We start from the raw sequence: 24,414 nt of genomic DNA on the forward strand, positions 1-24,414 counted from the left end.
TGTCTATCTCTTTCGCTCTAGCATTTTGCTTCGCCCCACCAGGAGTCCGCGGCGCGTTCTCTTCCAACCCATCGAAGGTCACCAACGCGTTCGGCCGTTCGCCCGAGAATATCGACTCTCCGTGTGCGTGCGTGCTTGCTTGCTTGCTTGCTTGCTTGCTAGCTCGCTCGCTCGCTTGCTCGCTCGCTCGCTTGCTCGCTTGCTTGCTTGCTTGCTTGCAAACGCGAACGCGAATGCGAACATGCGAGCGGAGTCAGCAAAGATAGTCGAGAGAGTCTCTTCTATGACGTGTTGTCTTCCTCTCCTCTTCTATCCCATCCTCTGTCTAAAATGAAAGAGAGAGAGAGAGAGAGAGAGGATTACTCTTCGATGATAGCGTAGGCCTCGTTACGTAAGCGCGATAGCGAGTTACGCGTTCTCCCTGTCTATCCCTCCCTCCCTCCCTCCCCCCCTCTCTTTCTCTCTGTCTCTCGTTCCTTTTGATTCATTCTACCTTTCCACGTCTACCTGCTAGCGCGGAGAAAGTAGATTAGTCGCATCACTTGATCCTCACTTTCACTTCCACCTTCCGCGTGATCTCCTACTCTCTTCCCTCGAGATTTCTTCTCGTCCTCGTCATTCTCTTCTTCTCCTTCTCCTTCTCTTTCTCTTTCTCTTTCTTCTTTTTGTTTCTCTCTTTTCTTTTTTTTCTCTTTCTTTCTTTCTTTTCTTTTCTTACCTTCTCTTCCTCCTCCTATTTCAAAGTCGACCTGCCTCACTGCGTTTTCCTACCAGCTCTCCGTTCTACATCGGTCCATCGTTTTTATCCCCGTTCTAACCGTGGAGTTATCTTTTAAAACGGATTCCAACGTGCACCCATAGATCTACGCGTATGCATAGATCACATCCAGTGGCAGAGCTCCGGCTATCCTAACGCGAGCGTAATAGATCAAATCAGAACGACTTCCTTATTAAGTATTGAGCAAACATTTTCGCATTGAATTTTTGAAGATTCTCCATTTGGTATTCTATCGAAAGATTTTATCTGATCGTTTATCTTGATATCGCGGGAAAAGAGGATGGCAAGGAGAAGAGAAAGAGAGAGAGGATAGAAAAAAGGATAGAAAAAAAGGGAGGTAAAGAAAGGAAAAAAAAAGGATAGATTGAATACACATAAATGGGGAAGAAAAAGAAAGAAAGAGAGAGAAAGTTAATGTCGAAAGTCACATTTAGTATCACAATTGTGGTAGATTTTCTTCTAATTACGGTACGTCGACGATGGCTAACCTGAAAAGCTCCGGGCATTGGCCTGGCCTCCTCCCGGTCCCCAGTGACCTCGATTGATGCACCCTTGTCCTCTCTCTCTCTCTCTCTCTCTCTCTCTCTGTTTCCCTCCCCCACCTGATGCGGAGAGCGCGCGCGGAACGTTGACTCGGCATCGCCCAATCGGAGACCGGTTCGTCGACTCTTCGGCCCGCTCTCTCGGGGTCGTTCTAATCTCGCAACGCCTGCTCCTCTCTCCTCCTCCTCCTCCTCCATCTCCTCCTCTTTAGAAAGAGAAAGAGAGAAGCCCGATAAGAGCTGCGATCTCCTCTCTCTCCACCCTAACAGCCTCTGCCAACCACCCACCTCTCCCTCCTATTTTTCTCTCTCTTTCTCCCCCTCCCCTTCCTCTAACTCCTATACCTTCTCCTCCTCCTCTACCTCCTCCTATTTCCCCTTGTTCACCTCCTCGCGGCACTCTCGCTCGCTCTAGCACGCCAAGGTGAATAACCTCGAATCGTGTCGGGTCCTCTCTTATCGCACGTTCGAGCTTCGACGCTTATCGTCGTAGCAAGTGTGTAGTATCTCTCTCTCTCTCTCTCTCTCTCTCTCTCTTTTCTCTCTCTCTCACTTTTTCTCTCTCTTTTTCTCTCTCTCGTGGTATTCTGTTCTTCTTCCGCTGTAGCGGAAAATGAAACGATCGAGAAGTTTTCTTCTCTACCTAAAGGCAACCCTGACGGAAAGCAGAAAAGAATAAAAGAAGCAACTCTTCTTACAATTTTTAATCTTTTCCCTTTTTGTTTCGATCAGATGAACTATCGGAGAACATTGTTATGATATATATATATATATATATATATATATATTATTTATTGATTTTATCTTACATATACGTATAACAATAACAAAACAAAATTATAACTTTAGATAAATTTATAAAGAAAGTAATGGATGATGTCGATTCATTAATTTATATAAACTCTCTGTTCTCGTGAAACGAAGATCTGTATGGATCTATTATGATCAATAATTATACGATCTCTATGAAAATTATTTTTTAATCTTTGAAAATTATTCGAAATTAAAACTAATTAATTAATTCTCTTAACGTACGAAAGGAAATAGAACGATGATGATGATGATGATGATGATGATAATCATGATGATGATGATTATGAAAAGAGAGTGAGATTCGCTTTTTTCCTGATCACGCGAGACTTCAGCGAGCGAGAGCTCTCTTTCTCTCATAAGACAGGACTATCTCTCGAAACTTTCACTTTTATTCAAGGCATGTAAGAGCCCATCCTCCTTTCGATGGAACGGATGAGTCAAATGCGTTCGAGCACGGTCCGGTCCATCCTATCCCTCTCTCTTTCTGCTGGTTTGGTATCTTCTTCTTCCTTCTTTTTTTTTTCTTTTCTTTTTTTTTTCTTTTCTTCTTCTTCTTCTTCTTCTTCCTCTTCTTTTTCTTCTTTATCTCTTTCTACTCGTCTTTGAAACGCTCGAATTTCCTATCGAGTCACGGTCCAACGGGAAGAAAGTAAGAGTGGTCCGGGTAGGAAGTTGAGCCAAAGGCAGCTCGTCCGGATGCCAATGAAAGGGAAACACTTGCACGATCTCTCTTTCTTCTTAGCCCAGTCCCTATATTTCTTTCTCTCTCTTTCTCTCTTTCTCTATCTATCTCTCTATCTCTGTCTTTATATCTATTCTGTTCATTTATCTTTCTCTTTCACTTCACTGTTCGCTTCATTTATCGATTATATTAATCTCATATGAATATATATTTTAATTTTTTGATTACTTAGCCAATAGTTTTATTGTTATTATTATTATTATTATTATTATTATTATTATTATTATTATTATTATTATTATTATTATTAGTAGTAGTAGTAGTAGTAGTAGTAGTAGTAGTAGTAGTAGTAGTAATATATTACTTCAATGATTTTTTAACGATAACGTTTATTTCTTTTCCTGCGTTCTATATTTCTTTTCTTTTTTCGCATCAGTAAAGCTTCCCTCTATTAATATCACTCTATCTCTTCTTTATCCTAGTCGATATATCTCTTGATCCGCTAATACGTATTATATCGGTATCTTAGTCTCTTAGTCAGTGACACTTGACAAGTTCCATCTAATACCACTCGAAATCCAATTTAGAATTCATTACGTTAAAGCTTCATAAGAGTTTATGACTTTCACTTCCACGTTCTTACGTAGACGAATAATAATAATTAAAAAAAAAAAAAGAAAGAAAAATAGAAAAACAAAATGGGGAAAAAAGAAAAGAAAAAAAAATTTCATTAACGTCGGACAGGAGCGTTAAAATGGAAAATTTCGAAGAAATTGTTAGCAGGTGAAAAAGGGGATGAAGAAAAAAGTAGTAGATAAAGTATAAAGTTTATATATATGTATTTATATATATATATATATGTGTGTGTGTGTGTATACATATTTAAAAGAATTCATTTTGTGCTCGAAGATTATCGAGAGAGACGATTAGATAGATGTACGCGTACGCGTGCGCGCGCGCGCGTGTGTGTGTGTGTATGAACACCAGCTAGGCAGTAGTCGGAAGTTTGCGAAGTAAAATAACGGGTCGAAGGGAAAGCGGAGGGTGACTGGGTGGCTCGGTAACCTCCGGGGCAACGACCTCTGACCCACCAGCCAATCCCTACCCCATACTGGCTAGTTCTAAGTATAGCGTTTCTACCAACCTGTCGCCTTGCTCATTCTCCCTCTCTCCCTCTCCCTCCCTCCCTCTCCCTCCCTCCCTCTTTCTCTCTCTCTCTCTCTCTCTCTCTCTCTCTCTCTCTCTCTCTCTATCTCTCTCTCTTTCTATTTCTTCTTCTACTCTTTACAAATTTGACTCGTTCTAATATTTAAATTAATTTCTACTCTTATAGAAATAGTTCCATTTGCTCATCATTTGCCATTTTGAAATTCTATCTTTCATTAGAATAGAACAAACTTTAATTAAGACTCTAATTAAATAGATATTAAATATCAATTATATAAAATTTGTCTTCCTTTCTTTCTTTCAATTTTCTTCTTTCCTCTCTTTAATGTATGACGATCATAAACGGTGAAGGATAAGGAAGGATAAGCGTTCTATTTTTTTTCTTTTTTTTTTCTTTTTTTTTTTTTTTTTTTTTTACGAACGAGATGGAAATGTTCGATCATCATCTCTGATTTAATATAAAAAATCGTATACATTCTATTTGCAAATATCGTAACCCTCAGATTCATGATATACGTACGTGACTCATCGTATAAGAAACTTGTCGATGATGACGTTTTAGGTTAGTCATCGAATAGAGTCTTAAGGTCCATTCATTCTCTTGTTTGCGCTAAATAAAATCGTAACTTTGATTAAGAGGAACGAACGTCAAAGGAAATATTAAGGGAAGAAGAAAATTAACTATCTAGCTAACTGGATAGATAGATAGATAGATAGATAGATAGATAGATAAATAGATAGATTGATAAAGAAAGAGATAGTTTAGTTGGTATAGTAAAGATTCGGCCTCGATAACGTAAATTATCCTGAAAGAACATTAGTCAGATGTATATATATATATATATATATATCCATGTCGAGTGAGCTATGCGAAAATAGCGTAGCGCACGGTCGTGGACCGTGCGATTTTCAAGGGAGGAGAAGGAGGAGGAGGAAGAGAAGAAGAGGAAGAGGAGGAGGAAGAGGAGGTGATGTTGATGGCTGGGCCATCGAGAAAGAGAGAGAGAGAGAGAGAGAGAGAGAGAGAGAGAGAGAGAATCGGTGGCCTAGTTAGGGGCGAGTGCCACCCTCGCCGGTCAACGACCTCGCGACCTCGGCTCTTGCGATCCAACCGAGTCCTCCCTCTACACGCGCGTTCCAATCCTTGAACCACCCACTTAGCTACGCGTTCCACTTCTCCTCTATGACCTCCCTTCTTCTTCTTCTTCTTCTTCTTCTCCTTTTTCTGTTACTTTTTTTTCTTCTTCTTCTTCTTCTTCTTCCCTTCTGTCCAGCTATTCTGCTGGTGCATCTACAAGCCCACGTCAGGGCTTACCTACCTAGCTATACATATAACTTACCTATATCTACCTACCCTCCTCGAACAAATGCTCCTTTCCCGTCCAAGCGCAAGACTTCCTTCTCACCCCTGTATTAGATACGTTGCTGCTGAGCCTGCGTTTCATACTTTGCTATGTTATCTTATATATCTACACTTCCTCTTCTACTATTCTTACTATCCACTTATCTATCTATCTATCTATCTATTTATTTATTGTTATTTCTCATTTATCTTGTTCATCCTTAGATGATCGATCGGATACGATATTTTTATTTGTTTAAAAGTATGTACATACGACTCACTCTCGTCATTAACAATCCCTTCGTAGATCTTTTCATTTATTTACGGTATTGTTCGTAATCCCTTTCTCCCCCATTTGTTGTTTTTCCTTTCCTTCTTTCTTTCTTTCTTTTTTTTTTTCTTTGGTTATTCTTTAATTTTCGTTTGCGTGCAAACGGAATAAATTATTCTGTCTCTCTTTCTTCTCTTTATCTTTAGTCTTTTTTCTTTACATTCATTCCTATCTTTAACACCGACTCTTTGTTTATAATTTTATTTCCGATGAAATTATTAGCTTCCATTATTGTTCTGAGATTTTTCTCGTTTCATATTAACACTTTTGAAATCTTATTGGCGACATTCGACGATAAAGTTAACTAATGCGCTAACAAAATGAAACCAGAGAGAGAAAGAGAGAGAGAGAGAGCAAGATATAGATCCGTTCGTCCTCGATTCGTTACTCGATTATCTCGAGTACCTACCTATCTACCTACCTATCTACCTATCTACCTACCTAGCTACCTACCTAGCGAACAATCTCCTTTAACTTGAATGTTATATTTAATCGCGATTTACTCTCTGTCCTCGTCCTCTCTACTTCCTTTCTCAATCCTCTTTAATGTTATATCCTTCTGATATCTGATAATCTCGTCTTGGATTTTATATACGTCGAAGTACAGCGTTTACAAATTTTCTTTTTTCTCGACACGCGGAACAACGAAGTTATTTTTCTATTTATTTATTTATTTATTTATTTATTTTTTATTTTTCTTGTCTTTTATTTTATTGTTTTCTTCCCTTTCGAAACATTTATAGATACATCGGGATAAGTACATATATATATATATATATATATATATATATATATATATATATATATATATATATATATATATATATATATATATATATATATATATATATATATATATATATATTACAATATCTCGTTTGCATTTGGAAAATTATTAACTGAGATTAGTTTTAGTTTAATATATAATATCGATATAATAAAATTCTTGAAGAATAAATTTTGCACGTTAAATTATAATACGTTCCATTATAGTACGAAAGTATTGTTCGTTCATTCGTTGATGCAAGGAGATTTCACGCTTACAATTAGGAAAAGCACGTAATTAACTCTTTCTTTTTTGTGAAAGTACTTACGTACGTATTTACATATGTGTGTGTGTATGTATGTGTGTGTGTGTATCTACATTGTTAGATCAACGCAATGTTAGAATCCTTTTTTCCCTTTCTTTCTTTTCTTTTTTCTTTCTTTTTTTTTTCTCTTCAAATTCCACACTTTTCGTTGCCCGGATAAAATTTACGTGTTTTACGAAGAAAGTATTTTTTTTTCTTTTTTTTTTTTAACTTCTTTTCGTTATTTCATTTCTGGTTTTCTTTTTTTTTTTTTTTTTTTCTTTTCGTCTCGACAGTTCTAGTGACTTTTAAAACATCGTCGGAGAATATTTTCATCTGTTTCTTTTTGTTTTTTTTTGTTTTGTTTTTTTTTCCATCTTTTTCTTTCCATATTTTTTTCTCTTCTCGACCGTTCTAGTGACTTTTGAAGTGTCGTTGAAAAAGGCTGGTTTTTTTGCTTTCCTTTAGTCTGATTTTTTGTTGTTTTTTCTTCTTTATTTTAAGCAAAAAATCAGAAACTTAAAAGAAAATGAAATAAAGGAAGAGAGAGAGAGAGTGAGAGTAAACGTGACGAAACGTTTTATGGGGTAGATACCTAGTAAGGTAAAAATATTGCCGTGATAATATAACGCATAGATAAAAAAAAAAAAAAAAAAAAAGAAGAAAAAAAAAGAAAAAAGAATAAAGATAGAGCAAGAGGGAACGAGTAAAAAGGTTAACGGAAGGGAAAAAAAATGAGATCTCCGAGTTCTAATCCTACGAGAGTCTGTACACGCCATTTACAACGGGGGTTGTATAAGACCGTAAGGAGTGCCTTCGGAAAGGATTAGCCTCGAAAAAAAATTACCCTTTAGACTTCGACTAGCGATAAAGAAAATCTTGTTGAATCTTTTTAAGAGTTTTCTTTCTCTTCTCTGTCTTTCTCTTTCTCTCTCTCTCTCTCTCTCTGGCCCTTTCACAGTCTCACTTTTTTAGAGTTTACCCTTTTTAGTATTTAGTTACCTTTGTAAAGTGCTCATTCGTCGAAATAAACCCTTTTACCTTTTTTAAATAAACTTAGCTTCGTACCCTTTCCTTTTTTTCTCTCGTTACGAGCAGATAAAAAAGAAAAAAGAGAGAGAGAGAGAGAGAGAGAGAGTGAAGAAAGGTCACCGTTTATAAAAAAGGAAAAAAAAATAAACCAACAAAAGAAAAATAAAGGATTAGCAATACACAATGTGCTATATTTTTTTTCTTTTTCAAAATTTATAATAGAAGATATTGCGAGAAACGTAGAATCGTCGTCGTCGTCGTAGTCGTCGTGAAACGTGCGAAATTTCTTAAAGAAGATAAAATATTGGTAATAAATCATCGTTCGTTTAACTTTCGTTAGTTCTTTCAATTGGTTCTGACGATAATAAGAAAAAGAACAAAAAAGAAAAAAAAAAAAGGAAAGAAAAAAATATGAGATAAAAAACACGAGGGGAAAAAACACGAGTTAAGAAAAAAAAAAAGAAAAAAAGAAAAGACGCAAGAAAAAAAAGTCGATAGAGATTGATTTCGACAACTAAATAATTTGGTTTGATCTAATTCCTAGAATTATTATTTTTATTATTATTTTTTTTTTTTCTTTTTTTTATTTTTTTTTACTTTTCTGCGAAACGCTTATTCCCATATAAATACTTAGACGTAAATTATGTTAGCGAAGATAGATTCTCATCGTTGATAAGAGAATTGATAAGGGATATCGTATATCGAGGGCAATGAACTAATTCTTTAGAAGGGATAAGAAAGTTTGCGATAAATATGAAAAAAATGAAATACGTCATCGACCTTGATACACGATACATGCGAAAATATGACGATTATCGTTATTTTATATTTTTCTCTTTTTTTTCTTTTTTTTATTTATTTATTTATTTATTTATTTTTTTTTTTATTTTTTTATTTCTTCACATTCAACTGATATTTTTATTTACCAAGCAACTAAGATAGTCGACAGAATGACGTTCTCTCGATATATAATATCGTACTTTCGAAATAGCAGAATATATTTTCAACTTAGCTAAGGGTATCATTCGAAAAGAATTATTATTACCAAAGAAAGAGAGAGAGAAAGAAAGAAGAGGAAGAGAGAGAGAGAGGGAGAGAGAGAGAGAGAGAGAGAGAGAGATGCGAGAGAGCTCATGGAAAGTGTGCGAAATAGTGTACCGACTTTCACGTTCGTCGTATTATACGTCGTAACTTACTTTCTACGTCGATGCAATCGCACGACGGTGGATCATCCTCTCCTTTTTTTTTTACGCGTGAACTCCTTTTTTTCTTTTCTTTCTTTCTTTTTCTTTTTCTTTTTTCTTTTTTTTTTTTTTTAATTTCGTAGCAAGAATCTTCTTTCGAGAACGCGAACGCTGTGAAATTGTACCTATTGATAAATTTAATATTAGACTCGGGAACAATTTGTTTCGATAAAATTAAAAATATTATTTTACTTTTATCTACATACAAGTATATCCTATATATATATATATATATATATATATATATATAAACAAACAAAAAAATATTCTTACAAAATTAATTTGAAATGTAAATATGCGCGAGTAGAATTTTACACAAAAGAAACTGAAGAAAAAAGAGGAAAAGAAACAGAAGAGAATATAAAAAAAGAAATATCTCGAAAGGTGTACTAATCGTACGATCCAATCAAATAACATTTATAACTACTAGTTGATGTTAATGATAAGAGATCGCTATTAGAAGGTCTCTCTTCTCTCTCTCTCTCTCTCTCTCTCTCTTTTTTTCTCTCTTTCTCTCGATGCAATCAGTAGTGACGCATGAACGCTTAATCGCATGACTTGGGCAGCAAACGATTGCGACGGAAAGGGAATACATACTGAATAATTACGATCGTATCGAGAGAGTCAGCGCAAACGGCGTTGAATGTGTTAACGGAGAAATGATTATCCTCCTTCGATGTCGATGAACCATTTAACTCTTGCGAATTCCGGCTTCGAAGGACACGAGAGCGCCGATCCACGACGATCTCCACTCGCGAACTCGCTCCTTGAAAAATTACAAAGCGGTACTACGACGTTTTACATATGTATGCAGAGATACGTACTTTATTTACTTACTTACTTACTTACTTACTTAACTTACTTAACTTACTTAACTTATCTTACCTTGCTTTACCTATGTATCTATTGCATATATGCATATATCTTCGTAAACGCACTTCTCGTATTCACGATTTTGTTTCCCGCGAATGAAAAAAAAAAGAAAACAAAAAAAAAAGAGAGAAAGAGAGAGAGAGAGAGAGAGAGAGAGAGAGAGAGAGAGAAAATAATCGAATTTATATCGCAGATCATTGTTCGCCGTTTCTTTAATCGTGAGACTATTAAAGAGTTTCATTCTATTCTTGCAGTTTATAACATTTATAACACTTCTCTATTTAACCAACATATTACGAACGTTTAGTTATTCGTTATCGTATTTTATTATCCATTTACGTAAATAATTATTTCTCGCGTACTTATTCGTATGTACAATACATATGTATGTCTTTCTCTTTTTCTCTTTCTCTTTTCAGTTTTATTTTTATTTTTTATTCTTCTTCTTTTTCTTTTTTCCTTCGAGGATTTTCGTAGGATAGATATCGTTTCTGGGCTGCTTAAAAATCTCCGTTGAATCGATTGTAGAAAGCTTGATGTAAATCACAATTGAAGTCAATTTCGACGAATTTTCTTTCCTTCTTTATTTGCAGAAGAGAAGAAAAAAATGAAAGAAAGAAAGAAAAAGAAAAAAATTAAATAAGAAAAAAAAGAAAAAGAAGAAGAAAATCTGGCTACGTTTCGTAGTATCACGTACTTATTTTACTTTGCTTTTTATTCCGGGCTTCCTCCCTTACCATCAACCCTTCAGGAATCAGCGATATATTAGGTCGTAAGGGCAATGATCTTACTCTTCACGGTTCAATCGGCCTCGACCCTATATCCTCGAGGCTCGATCGCGACACAGAAATACATTACCGCTAGGTTATTTTCTCTGTGCATTCAGAATAAAAGTGATTCTTTTCCCCCTTTTTTTTTTCTTTTTCTCTCTCTCTCTCTCTCTTCTTCATTCCATATACTCATAAAGAGAGAGAGAGAGAGAGAGAATGTCTTACGTAAATTACATGAACTCAAAACCATTACTCGATCGAGTTTTCGTTTCCGTTCCGTTTAATCCATTTGTTTTCAGCTTGCCATAGAAATATACTCGTACAGATATGTACCTGGTATTACTTGGATTAAACCCACACATTCTTATTCCGTTCTTATCGATATTGGAATATCGGAAAATCGAAGGTCCGGGAATCTTTCGATACGTTGTTTATATACGTGATACCAAAAATATCAATCGAGTAGATACGTTTAAATAAAATATTATATATATATATTTTTATTTTTAATATATATTTATTTTATGTTAATTATATATTTATATTTCTATATATATATATATATATATATTTTTTTTTTTTTTCGATGGACCGAGTAAATTAGTAAATCGAGTTCTTTTGAAAATATTTTTTTTTTTCTTTTTTTTTTCCAATCTATATCTGTTAGAGTAACTATAGTTTTCGTTATGAACATACGTACATATATACACACACACACGCACGCATGCACGCACACGCATATATGTGTATATATGCTGACGTTAATTTCATTAAAAAGCAACAAAGTCGAGTTCGTCGAACCCGTCAAGAATGGGGGAGAAGCCGAGCCTTATGTGCAGTAGTAAAAAAAAAAAAAAATAGGAACAAGAAAAAAGGAAAAAAAATTACAAAAGGGGGAGGAAAGAAAAGAGAGAATAGCAAACGTGCTTTCTCTATTTGCTCCCTGTTCTCTTATCCTACCGATCGATCTGCCATTTCGCGCTCGAGCGTTAACGCCTGTGTATACAGAGAGACACATACACAATGACACATACTCGCTCAAGCCTGTTCTCTCAACACCCTTCGAAGCACGCGTGAACTCGTTTCGCTTTCCGTCCCTTGCGTAATTTTTCTTCAACGTGCCGTATTACGCGCATGTAAACCAATAACCGGCTTGGCTGGTTGGCTGACTTCGTTGCATACGTCAAATTCTCGGATTTTCCCGCCAAAATTCGGCAATCATTTCGAATCAACAATGTAACTCGTCTCTTATTACGGAGATTTTTTTAATTAGCTACGTTTTACTCGATTACGAGTATATCAAACGTTATATTATACGAAATTTTGTCACGAAAACTTCATAAAATATAATTATTTTCTTTCGTATTGAATAATTCATTACAATACGTAATTTTTATTATTAATTTTACTATACAAAGAACGAATGTATTTCATTCAAGAAAGAATCAAAGTATTTATATTAGTATCGCGAATTATCAAGTTAAATAATCCTTTGTATTTGGAATTTGTAATAGTGCATTTCCGGTCCAATGAATTTTAATCATTTCTTAATCGATTGTATTATGAGATAACTTTGAAATTCTCTCGAAATAGAGATGATCAGCTTTTGCAGTCATCGATCTTAGATGCGCTTACATACATCGAGTCGCGCTTTGCGACATGCTGCCGTACATGTGTATATAGATACATCGATACACACACACACACACACACACATATACATACATATATAGATGCTTTCACTTTCCTAGAGCTACATCGACGTATTTCGACGTCACCGACGCAATGCGTTGTTGACATTCCGAATTGCCTTGCGAGCGAACGAACAAGCGAGCGAGTGAGCAAGCGATTCGTTCAACTTCCGCCAGACACAATAACTTTCGCAATGAATAACGTGAGATGTTAGAATCTAACTTATCTATCGGATCTATTTATTACTTTAGTTCGCACGTTAATGGTTTATTATTACGTGCAGGTATTAAGGATCCTTAAAGGTCGATCCGAAATCGAATCGAATCCTATCAGAAAGTTTCAAATGAATCGCATGTATATATGTATGTATATGTACATACATACATACATACATACATACTACTGCGTATCGTAGCTAAATCGTGTGCAATGTACCCGCAGAACGCAATTATTTCTGTTACTCGTTGCCATTTCATTTGCGAAAGCACAACCTGCCCATAGAGGTTGGTGGTTACCTAGTAGCGATATATTCCTTTTGGTGCCACTTGATTTATGCGTCCAAGATTATTTCTAGTTTTACAGAGAGGTCCTTAATTTTCATTTATAGAGAGTAACCCCTAATATGGTTATTGTAGTCTCATTGTGAGGGTTATGTATCGATAGGAATATACCAGCATATCCAAAATGTCTCTTTTATACTTTACCAATACCTATTTATACATCGGATAGCTAACGGATTTCATTAATTTTCTACGATCCTATCCATCGATCGGCCGATCCCCCTCGATTTCTTTTTTTTTTCTCTCTCTCTCTCTCTCTCTCTCTCTTCCAAACTAATAAAACCGTTCGAAGTAATTCCGAAAGAAGTGCTCGATCGCTATGGCTTACGTAAACGGGGAAAAGTTATATAAATTCTGCTGATTGTGCGTCACACGAGGAACGATGACGAAATCGTCAACGTGCGCGTCCGGATTCGCGGTTTCTTCATCCTTTTTCGGCCGAGACGCGCCTTGCGGTGCTTCTTTTTTTCATTTTTCTGTTCTCTTTTTTTCTTTTTTCTTTTTTCTGTTCTTTTTTTCCCTTCCCCCACCCCCTCGAATAATAACCCGACGAACAGCTTCATTGACATTGGAAAAATCGAACTGAAAAAGTTATTTCCATTGTAAAGTTATAATAAATCTAGCGTAGAAAATTGATAACTGTAACATAAAAAAAAAAGGTCCGGAAAAGTATTAGCAACGTTTTATCACGCATTTTCTTCTTCACTTCGTTCAACCATCTCTCCCCTATTAATCCACCCATCCTATCCCCTTCTATGACCCTACGATCACGAAAGGAAGAAAGAAAGTAATAAATCTGTGCGTTTGGTTCTCATTTTGCTAAAGTTCGAAGGGTGTTGAGAATTTTGATGGGGTGGGATGGGGTAGAGTGGGGGGGTTAGAGGAAGGAAATTAGGGTGTCCTAAAGAAAAGGAATCTGAACGAAGGAACGAGCGTAAATAGGAATGGAGCGTGTAGGATCTTGCGTAGAAAGAACGATCGCGGAGAGAAAGGACGCGAGTTGGCGCACGCGGCCAACATCACGCGTCGTATATGTGTGTTCACCCTTCCCCTCCCTCTCTTAAGTATGTGTATGGTAGGTGTCTCTAGGTAGGTGATATTCGTGTGCTTTAACTTTTGCGACGACGTTTGCAGGCGTGCGTGAGCGATCCTTCAAGGCCTCGCGGTTGCTCGCTTCGTCCCACTTTTCCTTCGTGCCCGGTCATCGAACCCTGGCGCGACTACTGCTATTGCTGATATTGCTGCTATGTATTGCTTCTATTGCTTTTGCTCTACGAGCACATACATTCCTATACTATATGTAGTATATGTACTGCATACACATATATGTATATATATATATATATATATATATATATATTTATTTATTTATTTATTTATTTATTTATATAGATTTATATACAACGTGTATATGTGTGTTAATATTTCTCTCGAGTTTCCAAGGTAACACACATACGTTATATATATATGTGTGTGTGTGTGTACTGCATTACACCAGACGCAACCTTTTACGTTCACGCGCAGCCCAGAGTATACATGCACATATATTCATATATACAACATAGATAGGAGTATAAAGAACGATAACGAAAGATTCTGTTAGTTCACGTACGGAGGCGCCACCGACCTTCTCGCGAATATTACTCTCGCGAACTCCGTCGGCAAGGTAGAAAATTTCAACGTCGATATAATCCTGAGAGGTTGACAGATTTCTCTGCCAGAGATAAATGTTATCACGAAAAGTTCGTCTTTCGGCGCGAGATTCGAATGATCCTACGAGATAAGAAAAGTAAGTAATCGATTAACTATCGAGTAGTCACGGTTAGGAAGGGTTCTTTGTTAAGGGTGCAATGGTTCGAACAGCAGGTATACGAGTTTATTGCACTTTCTATTCATAATAAAAAAGGGGACGTGTTGGGAACTCGTAAAACTATATACTGCTTATATCTATGCCTAGATTCTCCCTTCTATTTTGACATTTATCGTATGTTGTATTAATAGTTTTCCATTCTTTATTATTATTATCATTATTATTATTATTATTATTATCATTGTTTTTTTGTTTTCTGTTACAGGTAAGTTGGAAGTTACGTCATTATTAAGCGCAGCTCTTAAAAAGCGTGAGTCATTTTAATTTTCATTATTAAAACGACACCGCGAATTCTCCGTTTAATCCATAATACAGGAGAGCATCGTGATAATGATAAAAAGGAAGGAAAGGATTATTCATTCGAAGATGGAAGAAGAGGCTTAAAAGGAAAACAAAAGCGTATGACTCCTTAATGCACATTCTCGTGTACTTTTGCCAAAGCTATTTCGAACTTTCAAAAGAAAAGTAAAGTAGTGTCTCTTTCGTTTCGTTAGTGTCTTCAAAATCCCCCTCATTCATGGTATGGGAGCTTCTTTCTTTTCCCCTTTGAATAGAGCAACGCATGCGTTGCTCTTTTGACTTCCTACGTCTTGCAACAGGAGTTGATCGGGGAAGGTGTGCGTCATCAAAAAAAAACAAGAGATTGCCGAGAGGAGAAGAGAGGGTATGTGTTTCTTGCGATCCTCTTTAGACAACGTAATCCTAGCTTAACCGGAAGGTGCCTTTAGAAAAGCACCAGGCTCTCGACGTTATCACGTAGATCGGCGCAAGCGCGGGCAACGTAGCCACCCCCAACGATCATCCCCCTCCATTCATGGACATCAACCCTCGAGTACGCGCGCTCGTTTGCTCGCTCGCTTCCTCGCTAGCTAAGCTAGCTAAGCTAGCTAGCTAGCTAGCTAGCAACTATCCTCTTCGCGTTTCCAGCGACAGTGCGCGCCGAACAGCACGTTGTCATCTGGCACGAACTATGTCAGGGATTGTCGAGAATCGTCGCGATGGTGATACGAGTAAAAGGACCGTACTAACAGCTTTGTTTCCGAGCGAAGAGATCGAGCTCGCTTCGATGGATCCGATCGAGCTCTGCGAGACTTCTATCGTTCTACAACCGAACGAGAACGTCGTCATCGTCGACATCGGGCGGCATCAACGCAATAAAGGTTCGTCCTATTCCTTCGGAGATAGCACAGCTAAATATCATACATTATTCGTTATCAATAGGTTTCGATTCTTTTTTTTCTTTTCTTTTTCCTTTTTTTCTTCTTTCTTATTTCTTTTCTTTTTTTTTTTCTTTTTCTTTTTCCTTTTTTTCTTCTTTCTTATTTCTTTTCTTTTTTTTTTTCTTTTTCTTTTTCTTTTTCTTTCATTTTGCTCATCCATCGTCGATTGTCCGTCCGTTCGTCGTCACTTTATTTACCATTGTGAATTTTACACAAACGTGTACGGTCATTATTTATTTCATCGTGTCACGTCGCAAATGGGAATAGATAATTACATGTAATATCGTGAGTTTTTATCAGCGTCGTAAGATTAGGATTCGTAAATGTAAGGTTCCATAGAAGAGTGCTGAGTTTTTTTTTTTTTTTTTTTTTTTTATTCTGTTTCTTCTGTTTTTACAAATCGTCATCGAGATATTTTACGTTGGCAAAATGCATTTTATCTGGCACTACCCTCTCTCTTTCTCTTCCCCCGCCCCCCCTTTTTTTCTCTCCCTCTCCACTTTTCTTGGAAAAAGGTTCAACGCCGAGGCTTATCGATTTTTCTTGAAGCAAGAGCAAGGCTCACGTGCTCGTTGACATTGACATTGTCCGCGGGCTGTGCTGGCCAACTGTTCTGCCATCTATCGGCCACGAACTTATGCGAGAACTGGCTAGAAGTTTCCTTCATTTGCTTCTCGGTGGCGTGTCGATCGTTCTTGATTGTTATTTCATGGATGTAATCTGTAAACTTTTTGAAAAAAAAAAAAAAAAAAAAAAAAGAAAAAGAAAAAAGAAAAAAAAAAGAAAAAAAGAAAAAAGGAAAAAAAAAGAAGGAAAAGAAACGAATGAAAAAAAGAAATACTATTACTCGGTATCTTATCAGGTTTGCCCAGAAAATTTAAAAGGAAACACCCCTTTATATCCACTTTTGAATCCGATCTTCCCTTCCTCCGCCATGCACCCGTGCAATCATCCATATTGCCTGTATACTTTCCCCAGGGATTGTCGCGATAATCCTATCAAAATTTTTCACGATACCGTAGCAACCAATTTAAAAAAAAAAAAAAAAAAAAAAACAAATATATATATAAATATAATTGATCGTATATGAAAATTAGAGAAACGTATAATAGAGAAATGTAAAGGAACGAAATAAGGGGGGAAAAGAAAAAAAAGAAAAAGGATAATAGAAAATAGATAATCCGCAAAGATAATCTGTATAACGGATGCGTTGGAGTATTGCGGAATCGTCATGGCTCAAACAGGTGTCCGATCCGTAACTTTTCACTCTGTGATTTTCGAGCTTCTTTAAAAAAGACAGAAAGAAAGAAAGAAAAGAAAAAGAAAACAAAAAAAAAAGAAAAAAAAAGAGAAAAAAAAGAAGCAGCGTCAACTATTTCACGGGTCGGATACGTGACCGACGATCCGATATCAATTCTCATTTTATTCTTTATCTCCTCCTCCTTTCAACTTGGAATTATTTGCGGGCGAAATTGTCTAGACGACCAAAAAAAAAAAAAAAAAAAAAAAAAGAAAGAAAAAGAATCAAAAGATTACGAAATCGTTGTCATTCTCATTGGTGATAGCACCGTTAGCCCACATTTTTAATGGAGCGCCGTATTTCCCAATGGGACTCGTTCTAAACGCGCAACGAGGTCATTGAGCAATCCTCGTCCTCACTTTATCCGGACTAGAGCTGCGATGGCACGTTACAACAAAATATTTACACAACCAGAGAACGCACATTCCCAAAATAAGAACCAAGTTCCAGAGAGAGAAAGAGAGAGAGAGAGAGAGTGAGAGAGAGAGAGAGGGAGAGAGAGAGAAATTGGTTAAACAAACTATAGTCTAACAACGACACTCTTCCTTTTCTAAAGGTCAAAAGACGTATAGTTGATGAGGTAATTGCAACGGGACATTGCAATCCCAATCGAAGGTTGACTTGCAATACTTACATACTTCCTACGCAATTAAAACGGCAAAAATCTTTCAGATATAATTCTTCTCAGTACATACGTACTTTCATACTTCGAGGATATCTCTCAAGTTGCTCTGGTTATGCTAAGGCACGTATACATTTTTGTTGTCCTTCTTTCTCCCTCTCGTAGGTACATGCTTACATATACATAGATAGATAGATAGATAGATAGATCATATACATATATAAGCAGGCGTTACGTGTACTGACTATTAATGCCATTTTAAGTAGACATTCGCGGACACCTGATCTGGTTGGAAGGCTAATCTCTCGCGTTGGCCCTGAGCCTTTAGAAAAAGAAAGGAGTGGAGAAGGAAAAAAAAAAGAAAGAAAGAGAAAAAAGATTTGCACTCGAGATAGACAAAGAAAGGCAGAAGGAAAGGAAGGAAGACATAAGGAAGAAAAGTAAGAAAGAGAAGGAAAGGAGAAAAGAAAGAAAGAAAGAAAGAAAGAAAGAAAGAAAGAAAAAGTAAGAAAAAAAGAAATAGAAAGATAGAATAACGTAATAATAGATAGAAGCATGCACCGGCAGGCGGCCTGAGTCTAAGTCTTTCGTAATCGAGCCACCGTCGTACAAAGACTCAGGGCCGTCGATCGCGAACCACCAGCTTAGCTCGCGAGAGGTCTATGTCCTCTATCGAGGTCTCTATCTTTCTTTCTTTCTCTCTCTATCTCTTTCTCTCTCTCTCTCTCTTTCTCTTTTTCTCTACTGCTGTCCCTTCGCGCTCTTGTCCAGCCTCCGCGTTTTCAGCCTCCGCTGGCTAAGTCAGGGCGCCGCCTTTTTCTCTCGCCTTTCCTTCGTCTCGAATACTTTTTTTCACTTTGCATCTATCGATCTCTCTCTCTCTCTCTCTTTCTCTTTCTCTTTCTCTTTCTCTTTCTTTCTCATTCTTCTCCTTAATCCTCTCCCTCACCCTTTTCCCCTCCTGATCGTAACTTTCTCTCAAATGGTTCTATCGTCGAATCACAAGATCAAGGGTTAAAACGATCAAACGATACGTATATATATATATATGTATATATATATATATACATATATATATACATACGTATTATATATATATACGTATACATATATATATATATATATGTATGTGTGTGTGTGTAAGTAATCTCGAAATATAATTTGAAATGTCGACATCGAATTTTCTAATTATATTCCAAGATCTCTATGATCACACAGGATTTTATCATTGTACGAAACACATTTTTCTATTTCTTTTCCCCCCCCCCATCTTCTTTGTTTCTAATTTTTTTTTTATCTTTTTTCTTCTTTTCTCCAGTGAGAATAATGATAAAACGATTAAAATCTTGGAAAGTTAAGTCGTACCTTTAGCGTTAAATTAATTAATATGATAGATTATCGTATTTCGAATCTTTAATCAAAAAATGATAGCAACCACGGACTTAAGTACGATACGATCGAGTTAATCGAGGAAAAGAGAGGAGAAGGAGGAGGAGAAGGAGGAGGAGATAAAGGCTATGACCATATAAATAAATGAGACTCCTTGGATTACTTCGATACAAAGTGTAATTGGACATCAATGACATCGAACTTGACTTGTTTATTATTATTATTATTATTTTTTTTTTTGTTATTTATTTGTCACACGCGTTTATGGACAACGATATGACTTCGTTGTTCTTTTCTTTTTTTTACTTTTCTTTCTTTTTATTCTCTTTTTTTTTTGTTTTCTTCATTTCTTCTTTCTTGTCGCCGATCGTGATGCGGCCTTTCGTAATGGACACGTACCGTTATGTCAGTGTGAGAGCTAAGGAAAAAAGAATGAAAGAAAGAAAAGAAAAAAGAGCAAGAGAGAGAGAGAGAGAGAGAGGGAGGGAGGGAGGAAGGGATAAGAGGGGAGTGAGAGGGTAGGAGGAAAGGATGGATCGTCTCCATAAGTAAAATAAGTTGCGTAATGGAGATCAAGGGGAACGGTCGAACGGACATACGGTCTCTAATTCTACGTCACTGATATTTTTCGCTTGGCCGAGAAAATTTCCGATGAAAAAAAAAAAAAAGAGAAAGGAAAGAAGAAATCAAAAAAAAAAAAAAAGAAAAAAAAAGAAAAAGAAGAAAAGAAGAAAAGGAAAAAGTTCCTTACATCTAAATAAATTCGATTATAACACGTGAAGGGAAAAGGGCTAGGAAAAAGAGAGATTGGGAGAGAGGCGGCGTTTCGAAGGTCGAAAGAAATTGGACGATTTCGGAGAATCTCGAGTGATAGTAATAAGAATCCGCGTGTACTTTCGATATAAAAACCGAAAGATCTTGGCTCGAACGGAGGTGAGAGTGCTTTCACCTTTCTTCCTGCTGTTGTCTTTCTTCCCAGCGCGCTTCTCTCTTTCTCTCTCTCTTTCTCTCTTTCTTTCTCTCCTTGACAGCTTTTACTCTCGATCCGCTGTTGCTGCTGCTGCTGCTGCTGCTGCTGGTGCTGCTGCTTCATGGAGAAAGCAGCCTCTCGAGCTCTCGAATCGAGCAAAGAGGCATTACCTCTTCTTCCTTTTCCTTTTCTAACCTTCGATTCATATGTCATGCTTAGCCCTACATTCTCATCTCTTTTCTTTTCTTTTTTTTTTTCTTTTTCTTATTTTCTTCTATACCTTTTTACTGTACTCCATCCGCTTGCGTTAAACGTTCTCCTCATCGTAATTGCGTAAGCGACGTTTTCTTCTTCTTCTTCTTCTTCTTCTTCTTCAAAGCCCATCCGAGTGAGTGTGTGACACCATTTCTCTTTTGATTATGTAAACGACCACATTCCCAAGGTCCCTCCTCCTCCTCCTCCTTCTTCTCTTCTCTTCTCTTCTCTTTAGTCTCGAGATACGAGGAAGGCTATCCTCCTCGAGACCTCATCGAAGAGTCAGCATCCGCTATATGAGAGAGGACCGAATCCTCCTCCTCCTTCTCCTCCTGGTCCTCCCTTCTCTTCTTCTCTCTGCTAAGATCGTAAAAACGAACGGCCATGTCAAGCGCCGCACGCTCGAATTGAGCAACGATAAACGGGCCCCTTGGCCGTCCTGGATGTCGGCCGGTAACCCCAGCCGAATCAAGGCCGCAAAGCCGCGCGCTAAACACGGTGGCTCTTACTTTCGCGCGTTAGATCAAAGACGATCAGAATTCAACGAGGACGATCTATGAACGATTAATCATTTTAATTTCTTCTTTCGTTCTTCTAATTGAGTTTCTTTAATTAATTATTAGAAGAAAAAAAATAATAAAACAAAATAAAAAAAAAAGAAAACAGAAAGCACATTTCCCATTCGGATTCGTTTCAAACGATTTAATGAAACAAAGAAAGAAAAAGGATTCAACAAAAATAATACCAAATCGTAGATATTTAATTTCTTTAAATTGGTGATAGAAATTAAATACATATCTAAATACATAAATATATATGCACATTCGATATCTCTATAAGATACGACGAAAATCACGATAACGTCGAACAAGATGCGAGGTCAAGGACATAAATGATTGAAGGAGACGGGCGCGAGAGTGGGAGGAAGGGAATAACAGAGTTCCGCTTACGAACTGATATATACATACATACGTAAAATAGCACACACGCATACAAACATACACACACACACACATGCATACACTAGTTCGTATATACATACTTACGAGATGTGTTCGAAAATAATCGGACAATCCGCTTTCGCAAGGCGTCTCGGTCCAGCGCGGAAAGCAAGGCCGTCGGCTCCGTAGCACGGCCTGATTGCGTTGCTGACGCCAGTAACCCGACTCTTTGTCATCACATCGATGACATAGACGATTGCTCCTATGTTTGTTTGTTACGTCCCGAAGAACCGCGTTGTAGGATATTATATATATATATACATATATATCTAGCATAACTCTAAAGCAATAAAATTAGTACTCCCTTTCGCAGAGAAGGGAGTCTTTTCCCCTCTTACTTCTCCTCCTCCATCCCGTGAAGGAGAAAAATGAGAAGGATAAAGAGGAGGAGGAGGAGGAGGAGGAGGAGGAGGAGGAGGAGGTGGTGATAGTAGTAGTAGTAGTAGCGTTTACTTTGTTCTCGTAGGAAGCAAAAACGGGCCAACGCTTTCGCCCTTTCAACGTACTTCTCGAGGCCCACGAAGGTGGACTGCATTCCGAAGTAATGCGAACGAGATTGGTAACTCCGTGACTTTAATAAGATGTAATCGGTACGATTGCTCGGCATGACTCTATATTTTCCGCTTTTTTTCCCCGCCCCTCTTTTTTTCTCTCGTTTTCTTTTTTTCTTTTCTTTCTTTTTTTTTTATTTTTTTTTTTTTTATTTTTTTATTTTTTTCCTTCTTCAAAAGTCTCTTTTACGTCTTACATACTTATCTTATCCTTTCCATTTTCACCTAGATCGTACTCCATAAATCGATGTTAATCGTTTTAAGGGTAGGGATAGACAATTAACTTCCATCAATATTTCATAGGCGGGGTTCAGAGAGAGAGAGAGAGAGAGAGAGAGAGAGTTTAGAAAGAGAAAAAAAAAGAGAAAAATTTATATAACGCGCGTAGATTCGCAATAAATTAATTGCAATTAACGATGTCGGGGGATCGTAACACAAGCGAGACTGTTGGCTCGCATTCACTAAAGCTCCCGATATCCCTCTTCTAACACAGAGCTTGCGCAATATCCGAGAACGCACGCCCTTAATAAAATTTGAGTTCAGCAATGCCTGCCTGGTCATTGCCCCCGACCCATTTGCACGCTATATTCCGTTCGTTTCTCCTCTTCCTCCTCCTCCTCCTCCTTCACTTCTCTCTCTCTCTCTCTCTCTCTCTAGAGGAGTCGCGCTACTCGCCCTTCTTCTCTTCCGCTTTCATTCTCCTCTCCTTTCGTTCACAACTTCTCTCTCTTTCTCTTTTTCTCTTTTATATATATACATATACATATACATATACATATACATATACATACACACACATATATATATACATATTCTTTCTTCTTCTACGCATTAGGTCACACTAAGTCTAGCTAAGATCGCTCGTTCAATTTTTTTATATATATATATATATATGTAATTTTTTTTTTTATGATAAAAACAATGTTAAAAATATCGAACAATGTGAACGACGAATACGATTGTTACATTAAATATAATAATCGATTGTTAATATTACATAAGACGTTCGTAAGATCGTCGTACAATTTATCGATTCTGTTCGATCTTTCGTGTGCGATCGTTTTACAAAAAAAAAAAAAAGAAAAAAAAAAGAAAGAAAAAGAAAAAAAAACGAGAGAAAAGGAAGAAAAAAAAAAGAAATAAAGAACAGTTGGCTTCCTACCGTGGCATTATTATTCGAAGGTGTGTTAACGACATTGTAAGTTGAAAGGGCCGGTACCATCAACTCCCTTACCATTCCTGTACGTGTATATCTTTTCTCTCTTCCTCTTTAACAACTCGATAAGAATTAAGTATATACTTACTTACTCATTCACTTCTACTCCGAGTAGATCGAATCCGTTCACCGTTAAAAACGATCTCCGTGACAAAAGGTGATAATTTCGAAAGCAACGAAGAATATACGATATTACTTCTTATGTCTCGTGGTCTGGGTCTTTTAGAAGGACAGGTCCATTTTTGAGAAACGTTACGTTCGTTACTCTCTACGAATTGTTGACGATAGGAAAGGCAAGTGCGTTGACACGAAGAATAGAAGGAGGAGGAGAAGAAGATGGGATGGGTGAAGAGAAGAGAAGAGAAGGTATAGAGAGGATATATATTCGTAAGCTGGATCGGGGGTTGGAGGAGGAGAAGGAGGGCATAGGTCACTCACCGAGCTCCGTACACCGTACGAAAGTCGCCCTCGCGACACGCAAGATATCCTCCTCCTCCTCCTCCTCCTCCTTCTCCTCTTTCTCTTTCTACCTACACACCTATCTCCTTCCTCCCCTTCGTCCTTCTTATATCCTGCGGTTTCTTGAGCGCGCATGTATATATCCTTGACGTCTCTCCCAGGACACGCCGTGTAACGGAACTGGTTGGCCCCCTGAACAGGACGCACGCGCCAGGATTCTTTCTTTGCCCCTCTACCTCCCTCGTTCCTACCTCCTTCTCATCATCCTTCTCTTCCTCCTCAATTCTTCCCATACTCCTCTCTTACTCTCGTCATCACCCAGAGACTCACTATTCGACTTTGTTTCGACACTGATGTTCTATCAATTTATTTTATTTTCTTTTTTCTTTCTTTTTATATATATATATATATATATATATGTGTGTGTGTGTGTGTGTGTATGTGTATGTATGTGCGCGCGTGTGTGTATATATATATGTATGTGCGTGTGTGTGTGTGTGTGTAATATCTTTGCTACCGGTCTTGAAATATTTCGAGCATTAACGTCACGTCATGGTTCTTCTGCGATCTCGTACATTTTATATCTTTTTTTATTAAATAAGGTGGAACGCAATTTAATCAAGGTCATTGATCTTATCTAACAGCGAATCTATAAATATCTAATG

The 24,414-nt window shown here is 37.2% G+C and overlaps 1 protein-coding gene across 3 annotated transcripts in view; it reads left to right on the top strand.

The window, feature by feature from the left end:
* The window catches only part of E75 (ecdysone-induced protein 75), a 152,225-nt gene that overhangs the window by 77,514 nt on the left and 50,297 nt on the right, over positions 1-24,414 (top strand). Inside the window, exon 1 of one of the 3 annotated variants that reach the window (XM_035881321.2) lies at positions 15,722-15,926. The exons of the other annotated variants lie outside the window; for them this stretch is intronic. Coding sequence (XP_035737214.2) covers positions 15,737-15,926 — 190 coding nt within the window. The 5' untranslated portion in view covers positions 15,722-15,736. Of the gene's footprint in view, positions 1-15,721; positions 15,927-24,414 lie in introns of those variants that run through there. 3 annotated transcript variants of the gene reach the window in all.

Source organism: Vespa mandarinia, chromosome 20 (genome assembly GCF_050613455.1).
Source record: "Vespa mandarinia isolate Hongniang chromosome 20, ASM5061345v1, whole genome shotgun sequence".
In the NCBI taxonomy this organism is placed as follows: domain Eukaryota; kingdom Metazoa; phylum Arthropoda; class Insecta; order Hymenoptera; family Vespidae; genus Vespa; species Vespa mandarinia.